Here is a 12,764-nt window from a genome sequence, read left to right as displayed (position 1 = left end):
TTAAGAAATCAAAACAAAAACTAGAACTTCACATTTACTATCTGGTAACTTCAACCTTGCAAGTTTGATATGATATAGCAAAATGATTGTCAGATGAAGGCGGTAGCTGTTGATACTCTGTGTTCAAGAATGCCATACTAAAAGCTACATTTGCTAATTATGATGAACTGCTGAAGAGACACTGCTAGGTCCTAGTGTCATCAGGCAGTCATGCCCTGACAAACGTGAAGTAACCACCAAAGCTGATAAAGCTGAAGTTTTGAGATTTTTTTAAAATAACATTTCAAAGAATCTTATAACTAAAGAAATAGAAATTTCATAAGAGGCCAGGGTAATCTCAGCACTCTGGGAGGCCAAGGCAGGAATATTGCCTGAACCCAGGAGTTTGAGGCCAGCCTGGGCAACAAAGTGAGACTTCATCTCTACAAAAAATAAAAAACAGCCAGGTGTGGTGGCACACACCTGTGGTCCCAGCTACCCTGGAGGCTGAGGAAGATCGCTTGAGCCCAGGACGTCAAGGATACAATGATCCGTGCTGTGGCTACTGCACTCCAGCCTTGGTGACAGAGCGAGACCCTATCTCAAAAAAAAAAAAAAAAAAAAAAAAAAACCCAACAATTAAAAAGAAAAAAGAAATTTCATAAGAGGGAAAATGAGAACTATCCTCCATTTCAAAGATCAAGACAGCACAGGTCAGTAGCTTTCAAAATAGATTTTAGCAGAAAAAATTTTTTTTCTAACAGAATCTTACACAGAACTTCAATAAATGAAACAGATTTGCTGCTCAAGGTTTAAGTGGTGACAGGGCTTCTACCTAACTTTCAGAAATGTGTAGCTGCAGAACATACTGAAAACCTCTGACCTAAACCTTTGACCTATGCCTTACCAAAGCAACTGGCTTTGCTAAACAAAAAAGATGAGCTATACCGAATAAACAAAATAAAAAATGCAGTCTTCCCAATCTTACCATACTATCTTTCTAACTAAAAGTCTAAAAAACAAACAAAACAGAATAAAAATGAAAGCTACTACCCATTCAAATGGATCTCCCGTATGTGTAATTATGATAGACCACTAGGAGTTGGTATGAACCAAAGTGGTATCTGAACTAAAATAAAACACAAAGATGGAATGCATTGCTATCCCAGTGAAATTTCTTAATATGAAGAAGGAGAAATAGAAGTTCTTTATACAGAGTGACATTTGTAGGGGGAGGCCCTGGCAAATAAAGCGCACACTTACTAAGGCCTCAGTAACGTTAACACTGTTGCTGTGCATTGCTAGCCACAGAGAGGCCAACTTGAATAAATGGTGACCCCAGCTCTAGCTCCTCATGTCTCAGTTCAATACCTTCATTAAAAAAATAAAGCCATCCACAGGCATAAAGAAAGAAAAAATATTCACAAAAGAGTTCATGTGTAATAGGCTCATTTCACTCCTATTATCACACCTCCCCCTAGAGCAAAACATTACAAAGATTAAGACATCAAAAAAATGGATGCCCTAAGAGTGAAGGGCGCTGGCCTAAACAACCCAAAAAACTCGTATTCTATAATCTCCCAGAAACATGTTGTCAGTGGTCTAGGAATTAAAGTTGAGACAGACTCACAACTGTAGCATGATAGCCAATCACTGAAGTGGCTATAAAACATTTGGAAAGAAACCTAAGAATCCATAAACCAGCAACCATAACTATGTTATCCAATTACCATTTACAACAATCAGGTTTCCCAAAGGCACACAGGTGAGAGCAGCAGAGCCGCCCTCGCAGAGAGGATGCAGGTACTGCAGCTTATACACCCCACTCGACTTCCACTTTTCTGGCATGGACATTGCTTTGGCTTCAGTGCCCTGGGGAACGAAATGAAAGGGAAACAAATAATGAAGAAAGGTGTTACTCTCAAAAAGATTAAAAACCGAAAAGACTCCTGACCTGTGTGAAATAATCATTCCACACAGTCCTCTTAATACAATATGTCAAATCATTAATATTGCCAATATATTTTATATTGTAGGATAATTACAATATATTGTATATTATAGGATAATATAACACTTTTAATCAAAATTTTTGTTCAAATAGGTAAAATTGCATCATGTAAACAGGGATTAATTTCTCTCTTCAAAGACTTACTTCTCTGCCTAGCAAAGCCATATGATTATTTAAAACTCCAGCTCAAATATCACTTCCTCTGTAAAGCCTTTTTCAAAGAAAAATTGTTTGCCATTTCCTTTTGCCCCTAACATTCTATTCATATTTCCATTACACTTCTATTGTATTATTATCTATGTTTATTTATTTATAATTATATTTTTATTTGTCTCTCCCTCATTTATGTATGGACTCCTTAAGGCCAAGAAATAGCCCAATATTTTTATACCCTAATTCCTGGCTCGGTGCATCCCATGCTGCAGCTGCACACTGATCACCAAATTACTCTAGACCTCTGTAACTTACAACATGGCCCACAGACCGGCAACGTCGGTATTACACAGGCATGTGCAGAAGTTCATGGCCCATTATACAGTTACTAAATCAGAATCGGCATTTTAATAAGATCCCCGGCAATTGCAAAGCACATTAAAGTTTAAGAAGCTCTAGTCTAAATGTTCTCCTCCATGAATCCCTGGCATCCTATATATGCATATGTCTCTCCCAGAACTTCACCAACACAGTACAGTGCTTTATATATTTGTCTATCTCTGCCACTCTCAGACGACGGGCAACCTGAGGGCAGGAACCATCCACATGTAGGAGCAATGATGTTTGTGTTTTGCTTGCAGTAATTACCTGAGGTGTGTAACCTGACTCCAACATGAGAAGATGTATTAACACTATCAAGGCATCATTGGCATCAGAACAGTCAGCTGATTGATACAAGGTCTCTAATGAATGTGGCACTTGGCCTTCCACCGATTCACTGCAGAGCATGGGTTCTGAGGGATAGAAACCTATGCTCTCTTCCATATCCACAATATCTTGAATTGACTCAGCTTCAAAATTTTGGCTGGGCCCTGACTGAAAAAGGAAAACAAAACAATGAATTCATTAAAAAGACTTATTTTTACACAATATATTTTTGTATTATAAAGTGAACTAAGTGCTGAAAGTCAAAGTACATCACTGGGTTCAGAAATGGGAGACATTTTAAGTGAGTCCTCATAAATAAATAAGCCTGTGACCTACTCTTCCATCCTGAACTCCTTATCTCCATTAATTCTAGCTGATATGCCAAAAACCTGGAAATCATCCTAGACTCCTCCCTCTACCTAGCTAAACCTAGTCCCAAATCTGATCAGTCTTCAAAGTCCCACTGAAATTAATTCCTAAATACGTCTAAAATTTGCCCCTTTCTACTCCATTGGTACTTCACTCATCATTTATTTCCTGACCTCCAGCCAAAGCTTCCCTTGCAAGTATCCCTGCTTCCACTTTATTGTCTTCCAATACATCCCACCCCCTGCTGCCAGAGTTTTCTTGGCAATTAAGAATCTGATCATGTACTATGTTCCAGCTTAAAATTCACCAGTACCCCCCACACACACACAGACGAGCATTTCCCTCAATTGTGCCTTAGATGCTCTTAGGAACAAAGGTGGTCCACATGGAATAAATGTGGAAAATGCTATATGCTGCAGCCACCTAACCTCACCCTCCATATTCACAAAATACACTATTAGCATTATAAAAGCACTGAAGAGTCTAATAGCAGTAATAATAGTGTGTGTATAAGACTTTACCAAAAAACATTATCTTCAGTCCTCAACAGTCAGTATGCTTGTAGCACAATCTCATGAAATGAGATTTTCAGAGGACACTGAGACACACAGGCCTACAAATTAGGCCCAAACTTCTAAATCCCTTTGCATCCAAAGTCCTTCATCACCTGATTGCTGACTCATTTACCAAGTTCACTTTCTGCCAGTGCCTTCTTACTCACTGCAGTATTCTCCACTTCTTCAAAAGAGGTAACATAGACCACAACTCTGTCTTGCAACGGCCTTAATTATTGCACCTTATCAAACTGTATTGCAATTTTCTGATTACATATCTGCATCCTTCCATGACTGCAAACTTATAAAAAAACAGAATATATGTCACCCATTTTTGTAACCCCAGTAAAGTACTAGCATATTGCAAGTATTCAATAAATGTTTGCTGAACAAATGCTGAAGGATAATACCTTACAATTTCATAATGTCTTTATTTTCAAAATGTTTTCTTATTTGCACCTTTTAACAATCCTATAAAATAGGCATGGCAGATATTGCCTTTTTATAGATCCTATAATTGTAAATCAGAAAGATTAAATAACACAATCAAGGTTATTCAGCTAATAAAAATTTGAAATGAACCCAGATCTCCAAACTTGCAGTTCAGGGCTTTCAGATGTAATACATGGCTTCAAAAAAACTAAGTTACCTATATTACATTTGCTCAGAAAGCTTGTTTCCTAGGCATATGCTCAACTCTTAATGCAAAGCACACATTTCTTTTTTTTAGGCTTTGTATTTCTATTAAAGAAGGCGCAAAGGAAATTAAAATTACACAACATGTGTAAAAGGTTGGAGGAATGTAAGGGAGCTGGAGGTGACGGCTGTTCTTCCAAAATATCTGAAGACCTAAGCCCTATGACTTATGGAAAAGCTCCACAGTCACTTGTTAAAACCTAGAGGCCAATGACAAGTCACACTACTTAAAAAGGAGGTATGGCACAAAAATATTTCCATGTTTTTTGAGAAAACAGAAATAACTACATTGAAAACCACTTAATATCAAGCTGAACTGTGAAACACAGGTTTTGCTTCTTTACCATTACGTCTAACGTTTGGCCATTTACTACTTACTGGCAGTTGTGTGGGACAGAATATATGTGGAAAATGAGTACATGAGAGGGAGATCTCAAAATCCTCTGGTGGGCTTGTCAAACCTTACTCCTACTCCATGAGAACCACTGACATTCTCTGAGCTATTCTGATATGGATATTTATCAAAATCTTCACATGTATGAAAATGAAAAAAAAAAATGGGAGGAGCCCCACACCTCTCTGAACAGATCATTTTGCCATATGGCACTTACAAAAGACTAAAACAAGTGACTAAGATGCATGAGAGCTAATATTAGGTTCTGATACATGTTACCTGTGCTTCTCATTAAAGACTCAAGAGGTACTAGATGAATTCTCAAATATGATGAAATAAGAAAATTTTATATTTAACTACAAGAGTAAAATTTACCTCCTATGGATTCAAGTTTTACTCATCTATTTTCCTTTTCTAATGCCCCATTCTGCATTAGCAGAGTGTAATGTACTTGAAAGCATTATTTATGAAATCTCAAGCTCAGTTTTCATACTTAAGATTTTCCTATGACCCTGTACAAGTCTTAGAATATAAAGCAATATGGAAAATTTTAGAACTAAAATTAGTAACTTCAGGCAACATTAATTTCTCAAAATTTTCCAAAAGAAAACTAGTAAACTGGTCAGGTTTGCAATCCCAGCAGTTTGGGAGGTCGAAACAGGTGGATCACCTGAGGTCAGGAGTTTGAGGCCAGCCTAACCAACATGGAGAAACACCATCTCTACTAAAAATAAAAAATTAGCCAGGTGTGGTGGTACATGCCTGTAATCGCAGCTAATCAGCAGGCTGAGACAGGAGAATAGCTTGAACTTGGGAGGCGGAGGTTGCGGTGAGCCGAGATCATGCCACTGCACTCCAGCCTGGGCTATAAGAGTGAAACTATGTCCCCCCCCACCAAAAAAAAAAAGGAAAAGAAAAACTAGTAAACTGTCACATACACTATGAAAAGCTTCATCTTACTCCTAGACGATCTTACAAGTATACAGAAGTAAAAGTAATAGGCCCTACTAAGTTATCCCAGAACAAGTCTATCAGCAAAAAAGACTCAGAAATATAACTTAAATATACAGCAAAATATTCTTACTCCTTCCCCAGTTTGCCTCTATAAGGCAGAAACACACAAATACAATAATAATTTTAAAAATAAATTAAAATCCCATTATCTGGACATAGATAATTTTCACAATTTACCAATTTATTAAAAAGTATTTTTAATATGTCTACACTTAATGCTATGACAGTTACCATGAATACTTATACTCAAAAATGTTTAAGGCCAGCAATTAAGTGAGGTGATAAGCATACATGCCCAAAACAATTAACAAGATGGCACATGTATTGGTATTTAAAAAAAAAAAAAAAAAAAAAAAGGTGATCATTTGTACCATTCAAAAAATTAAAAGGTAGGATAAAGGCTGGGCGCAGTGGTTCAAGCCTGTAATCCCATCACTTTGGGTGGTCAAGGTGGGCAGATCACTTGAGATAGGAGTTTAAGACCAGCCTGAACAACATGGTGAAACCCCATCTCTACCAAAAATACAAAAATTAGCCAGGTATGGTGGTGCCTGTGGTCCCAACTACTTCGGAGGCTGAGATAGGAGAATCGCTTGACCCCAGGAGGATAAGCTTGCAGTGAGCTGAGACCGTACCACTGCACTCCAGCCTGGGTGACAGAGTGAGACCCTGTCTCAAAAAAAAAAAAAAAAAAAAAGGTGGGAAAAATGATGAGGCATGTATAAGGCAATAAAGATAATCAGATAATCAATACAAAAAAATTAAAGGGGTATGGTTGTCAATGGTTTAGGAAGTTGGGTAGAAATACAGACAAGAGAGGGAAGAAAGGTAATAGTCACAAAAGCAGTCACCAGGTTGTGTGTGCACACACGCATGCAAGCAGGTGAATGTGTTAGCTGGTGGAGGGGACAATGATGGTCTGTTCCGACTGGAGATGACAGTTTAAAGGAGGGAAGAACAGAAACTAGCCCTGAAAAAGTTGGGTGGAGTAACTTTTCAGAAAGCCTTGAGCACAAGTACAGGAGGATAGACATCATTTTCCTCTTCTGTCAAATGACAGGGTTGAACTAGAGATATATGGTCTTTTTCAGTTCAAAATTTAGGAGCACAAGTTTATGAGGTAGAGTTATGAAAGAGACCATGGGAACAACAGAATCAGAACCATGTAGGTAGAAGGCAAACCTAGAAAGTAGACTGAGGAACTGAGCCATTGGAACCTGAAATGGAAAAGCTGACAAAACTTACTAATGGGCTGAATATAAGAAGTCAAAAATCACAGGAAATCAGCAGTGCCACTGACAGAGAAGGGAACATCAGCACACATATTTCCAAATTTATGTTCAACATATAAAGTCTGTAAAGACAATTTAAAAATCCAGGTATAAATATCCTGCAAGTCATTTGGAAATAACTGGACCATGTCTACAGCCTTAATGAGTAGACTAGATCAGAGAAGCAAGGCTGGAATCATGAGCTTAGGAACAATAATAGAAGACAAGGGATAATTGATCTGAAGGACAGTATCTGAACAAACAGGTAGAAACTAGGTACTTTGGGATGCCAGCCCCAAATTGGACAGGTAATTCACCCTTAAAAAAAGTTATATAAAAATATAGTCTGCAATCTATTGAAGATAACTATCCTGACTGGCACAGAATTCACTATGACTTATCACCTACTCTATTTGATATTTTAGTCTTTAATACCCACCATATTGTCGTCATTCCAGACATCAGACTGGGCTCCCTGTCCTTGGAATGAATCACTCAGTTGTTCATCCTGTATGCTGGTCTGATTGGAGCTAGTGGCCAAAGAGGGTTGGTCATTATTCTGGAGTGAAGAATGCTCTGAATCTGTGGATGAAGGTAAATTAGGTGCTGGAATGGCATCTTCAAGAACCAAACATATCAAGTCCCCAGAAACAATCCCATATGAAGCCAAGGTCTCTTCATCTCCAGTGAGGGCATCCTTGTTGTTCAATGTAATTGCAAATCGGGTATCAGAACTGCCAAGAAAGATGGATAAGCATAGTAAGAGCTACCTACTTCTATTACCTCCAATGACACATCTGAAACATACATACGTGCAAAATATGACCTTAGAAGAACTAAGAAATGAAAAGACTAGATCTCACTATGTTGTCCAGGCTGGTATCAAGCTCCTGGCCTCAAGCAATCTCCTGCCTCAGCCTCCTGAGTTGCTGGGATTACAGGCATAAACCACCATGTCCAACTACATTTTAGTTTTGGTTTTTGTTTGTTTTTTAGAGACAGGGACTCACACTGTTGCCCAGGCTGAAGTGCAGTAACATGATCACAGCTCACGGCAGCTCAAATTCCTGGGCTCAAGCAGTCCACTCACCTCAGTCTCCAGAGGAGCTAGGACTAGAGGACCAAACACCATATCAAGCTTAAAGTTTTGAGAAAATTATCAAAACTATTTATCAATGAAGGGCTAGTTTATAGATTTCTAACAGCTAAAACTCTCTACCTGGCAGATAGGATACAGTAATTCTCTATCATTAATCCATATTTTCCTCGATTCTAAGATGCACATTTTTTATTATGACATCTTTGAAATTAGGATACTTCCTAAAATCAATGACATATCAATTAACAGCATTTTTTCCCTCCTGTTACATAAAACAATATGCGTCTTACAAGTGATAGCAACTAAGATGCAATGAAATACCTTTAAAATACAAATTAGATCCCATTACTCCTTTACTTAAAATCTTCCAATGGCTTCTATTTGGAATCCTTAACATAACTTCCAAAGCCCAGCGTTTGCCCTCTTCCCATTTCTCCTACTGCTCTTGTGCCATCCATCTTCTCTCACTGTTCTCTATGCACATGAGCTTTCCATCCCTTCCAAAAAGCAGATCAACTTCACTGCAGCCTTCCGGCCTCTGCATTTTCTTTTCCAGATCTTCAAATGACTGACTTCTCCTCATCATTCCTGTCTCGGCTCAAATGTCACCTCTTCAGAGACGCCTTTCATTCAGACTCCAGCACTCTCTATTTTGTTATGTTTTGTTTTTACCGTAGCACCACTACTTGAAAACATCGTATTTAGTTGTCTATTATCTGTCTACCCTACCCCTACCACTAGAACTTAAGTTTCATAAGATCAGGGATCTTGTCTGAACAGTTCAAACCATATCTTCAGCACTGGCAAATAAAGAATTTGTGAAATAAATGCAACCACCAAATATTAGTTGGGAAGATCAAAATGAGAGTGAAATCAGGGATGTCTATTCAATATCCTTACAGGACAGTTTACTTACATTGGTTCCAAAATACCAGATCCATATATTCATAATCACAAAAAGTTGGAGGAGTGTATGTATATGACTGAGTATAAATTTGTCCCTCTTACTGATGACAAGCTAAATTCATCCTTCTACTGATGATCAGTTATGATGTCTTTTAGTGGAACATAGCACAAACCCAAAAGCCCACTGCTAAACAAGCTCAGAATTCAAATAAGCCTGAAGCAACAAACTCCCATTCTTTCTGCACCACAGATTATTTGACATTAGATAAATACAATGTTTTTCATCACATAGTGAGGGATAATTAACAAAACATTATAAAACATTTTAAAAGATATGTACACTTGGCAATGCTAATTTCATTAATTTTTTGAGAGGTTAACAAAAGATGAAGTCCTTTAAAAATTATGTTGTTTACTTATTCTCACAAAGCTGGATTTTGAAAAGTGCTCCAAATAATTCATGTTTTTATTTCACTCATACATATATTTTTTCTTACTAATTGAAGTGTCTTTGGGAGAGAAATTAAAATTAGTGAAATAGAAGCCATTCCTGTTTGTTAGGAAACAAGCAGTCCTGTTTCTGTTTTCAAAATGCTTTGATAAACAAAAAGTTGAAAATCTGCCACTAGCCCACAAAAACACCATCCCAACTTTGGCAGCAAAAGGAAAAACACCTCAAATGAACTATGTGTTTATGGGTCATTTGTCACAGCAAAAGGTTGCTTTTTTAAACAGCATCTAGTACAATGTACAGTCAAATATCTGTTTGCAGAAAAGGTCACGGTCTGCTTAATAAATATATCAGCTTTTCCTCCCACTTTAGAAAAAGGGAAAAGCTATTTCCAAAGAAATATGTAGTTTTCCAGGGTTCTATCTCTGAAATTGGGGAGTTAAGAGGAGTATTTAATTCCAGGAAATGAAATTCTAGAAACTCCAGGCGTTTTAAAAGTATTTCATGGCTGCTCTGCCTGTGGAGTAGCCATTCTTTTCTTCCTTTACTTTCTAAATAAACTTGCTTTCACTTTTCTCTTAAAAAACAAAAATGAAACAAAAGTATTTCATGACAATCCTAGATCCACTTGCTCAATAAATATATTTTTTAAATAATATCATATGGACATATTTTAAAACTGCTCATTTAGTAGAAGATGAGCATACTTTCAGAAAAATGAGTTTACTTTCACAAGCTGATGCTTAAATTCTTTCCAGGTAAGCAGCCTCAACTGTAAAAACAAATCTGAAAGAGAAACCAACTTGCCCCTTTGGGCAAACAGTCATATTGAGTTTCACATACTTTCAAGACTGCCTAATTTAAAAATTATAATATATATATACACCTTTAAAAGATAAGTTAATTTTGAAGATTTATTCAATCTGCTACTGGTAATCTACTGGTAATGATGCCACTATGTAAAACACACAGGTTTAACAAGAAGAAATAACAGTAGGCATGTCACTTACTACAATGTTTAAAAGGAGTTATGTCAGTATCTTATTTAAGATTTTTGTTTTGTTTGTTTTTTAATCTGGAAGAAAACAGGCTTACTTTCAACCTAATAATGTCTTAACCTGAAAAATGAAAGGGTGAGAAGTTCGGAATAACGGCCTCATATTACGCAATCCCTAAAAATAAGGTGAAAACGGGGGAACATCTTTTTCATTTTTCCTCAGCACACTCAAGTTTCAACTTCACAAGCTCAGTATTTGAAGAAGATCACTCTTACACTGCCGCTTTACTCCCAAATTATTGTCCCCCCAAAACAATATCTTTTGGGGAAACAAAGCACCTTATCTGGAGTCCCATAAACAAATAACCGAATACGATCCTTTCTCAACTTTATGCCCCCAAACTGCAAGCTCTCAAGATCAACGTTTTCTTCAGTTTTAACAAAAAGCAACATTTCGCCCAGGAAAATCAAATGGTCTGAAACACGACTACACGCTGTACTTTCTAAAACTTTTCAGCAGCTAAGTCCAAGCATTCACCGCGGTGCCTGGCGCACGAACCGCTCTAACAGAGTCCTAAAATTGCTGCCGATTCACAGCAGCGATATAAGCTGCCTCGAATGGAGGGCAGATTTTTAACTTGTAGCAGTTTCCAAACTTTTTCATTGAAATACTCCAACAGCTGAAGAAATTAACTCGGACCCCTGACAGTCCAGAAAGGTTTAACCTAAGCCAAGCTCATCAATTCCAACTTGAAATTTAACCAGTTGTGGGAACTGTGAGTTCCCTCTTCTCCCTGGTTTCGTTTACTGCAAAACCAGAAGCCATGACTCACCAAGCAGGGGACCAGAGCCCCCAACAGGCTGGGCCATGTTCTCCAGGAGCCGGACCTCCGACTACCACCTGCGCGTCCAGTCGCCGGCAGCCTACCGCTCCGCGACGCTCGGGAGAGCCCGGGCCTCACGTGATGGCCCCGGGGCGTCCCCGTACCTAGCCTAGCGCCCGGCCACGCCCGCGCCTGCAGCCCACGGATGACTTCAAGCCGCCCGGCACCCCCCTCCCCCGAGCACTCCCCACTCCCCACCGGCCGCTCCGCCCCGGCCCCCGCCTACCTGTAGCCCCAGGTGGGCAGCAAGGCCAGGCTCAGGTGCGTGCGTAGCTGCCCCAGCGTCGGCTCCGCCTCGGGTACCTCCAGCGGCTGGGTCCGCTTCTCAAGCCGTACCCGCAGCCTCATGACGGCGGCGGGATCCGCGAGGAGCCTGGACCCAGAGGCGGCGAGAGGGACAGCGTGGGGGCCGAGCTGCTCCTGCTTCAAACGGCTGCGACCCCGAAGTGGCGACTACGGAGCTGAGGAATTGCTGCGGCGAAAAGGGGAAAGAGCCCCACCACGGTGGCCGCCCTGCCGGCCGGTCTCTGGAATGTGAGCACCCGCCCCTCTCCTGAGGGCGCCCCCTGGAGCCGACCCCGAGAGCCGGCGGCAGGCGGGCGGCTTACAGGAGCCTGGCCGCGGGGCTTGGAGGGGTGGGAAATTGACCGATCGATGACTCGGCGCGCAACGGCACTACCTTAGAGCACTGGCATAGTGCGCAGGCGCCGAGATGCGGCAGTGCGCTGGCGTCCCAGCTCTTCCGCCGCGGTGGCTGAGACTTCCTGAACTTGCTAACGTGGGACAACCGTGGTGCTGACAGGGATGCTGCAGACAATACAGTCGTCACTCCCCGGGACCTAGTGTCACGCCATTTCTTCCGCGGCCTCCAGCTCCAGCGGAATCTTCTCTGAGAAGCCTTAGGTTAACAGTCCTTAGGTTGACCGGGCGCAGTGGCTCACGCCTGTAACCCCAATATTTTGGGAGGCCGAGGCGGGTGGATCACTTGAGCCCAGGAGTTCGAGACCAGCCTGGGCAACATGGCGAGACCCCGTCTCTACAAAAAAATACAAAAAATTAGTCAGACGTAGTGGTGCGTGCCTGTAATCCCAGCTACTTGGGTGGCTAAGGCGGGAGGATCGATTGAGTCCAGAGGTTGAGGCCTCAGTGATGGCACCATTGCACCTCGGTCTGGTTCCACAGAACAAGACCTTGTCTTTAAAAAAAGTAGAGCTATTTGTAGCCAGTGATCTATGTTGGACAGTTTATTAGAAATCTGTTGCTGCATAACAAGCACCC

At 40.3% G+C, this 12,764-nt stretch overlaps 1 protein-coding gene across 2 annotated transcripts in view; it reads right to left on the bottom strand.

Moving 5' to 3' along the window:
- Positions 1-12,157, bottom strand: part of FBXO7 (F-box protein 7) — a 24,078-nt gene extending 11,921 nt beyond the window's left edge. The window contains exons 1-4 of one of the 2 annotated variants that reach the window (XM_017536349.2): positions 11,713-12,157; positions 7,589-7,883; positions 2,792-3,019; positions 1,710-1,851 (exon numbers count right to left, since the gene is read on the bottom strand). In XM_017536349.2, the coding sequence (XP_017391838.1) occupies positions 1,710-1,851; positions 2,792-3,019; positions 7,589-7,883; positions 11,713-11,834 (787 nt within the window). In that variant the 5' untranslated portion in view covers positions 11,835-12,157. Of the gene's footprint in view, positions 1-1,709; positions 1,852-2,791; positions 3,020-7,588; positions 7,884-11,435; positions 11,619-11,712 lie in introns of those variants that run through there. The other variant, XM_017536350.2, reaches the window with a different exon arrangement.
- Positions 12,158-12,764: the final 607 nt, after the last annotated feature.

This window comes from Cebus imitator, unplaced genomic scaffold (genome assembly GCF_001604975.1).
Source record: "Cebus imitator isolate Cc_AM_T3 unplaced genomic scaffold, Cebus_imitator-1.0 Scaffold97, whole genome shotgun sequence".
Classification (NCBI taxonomy): Eukaryota; Metazoa; Chordata; class Mammalia; order Primates; family Cebidae; genus Cebus; species Cebus imitator.
The sequence above is the reverse complement of the archived record's forward strand: the minus strand, read 5'-3'. Positions and strand labels throughout refer to the sequence as shown.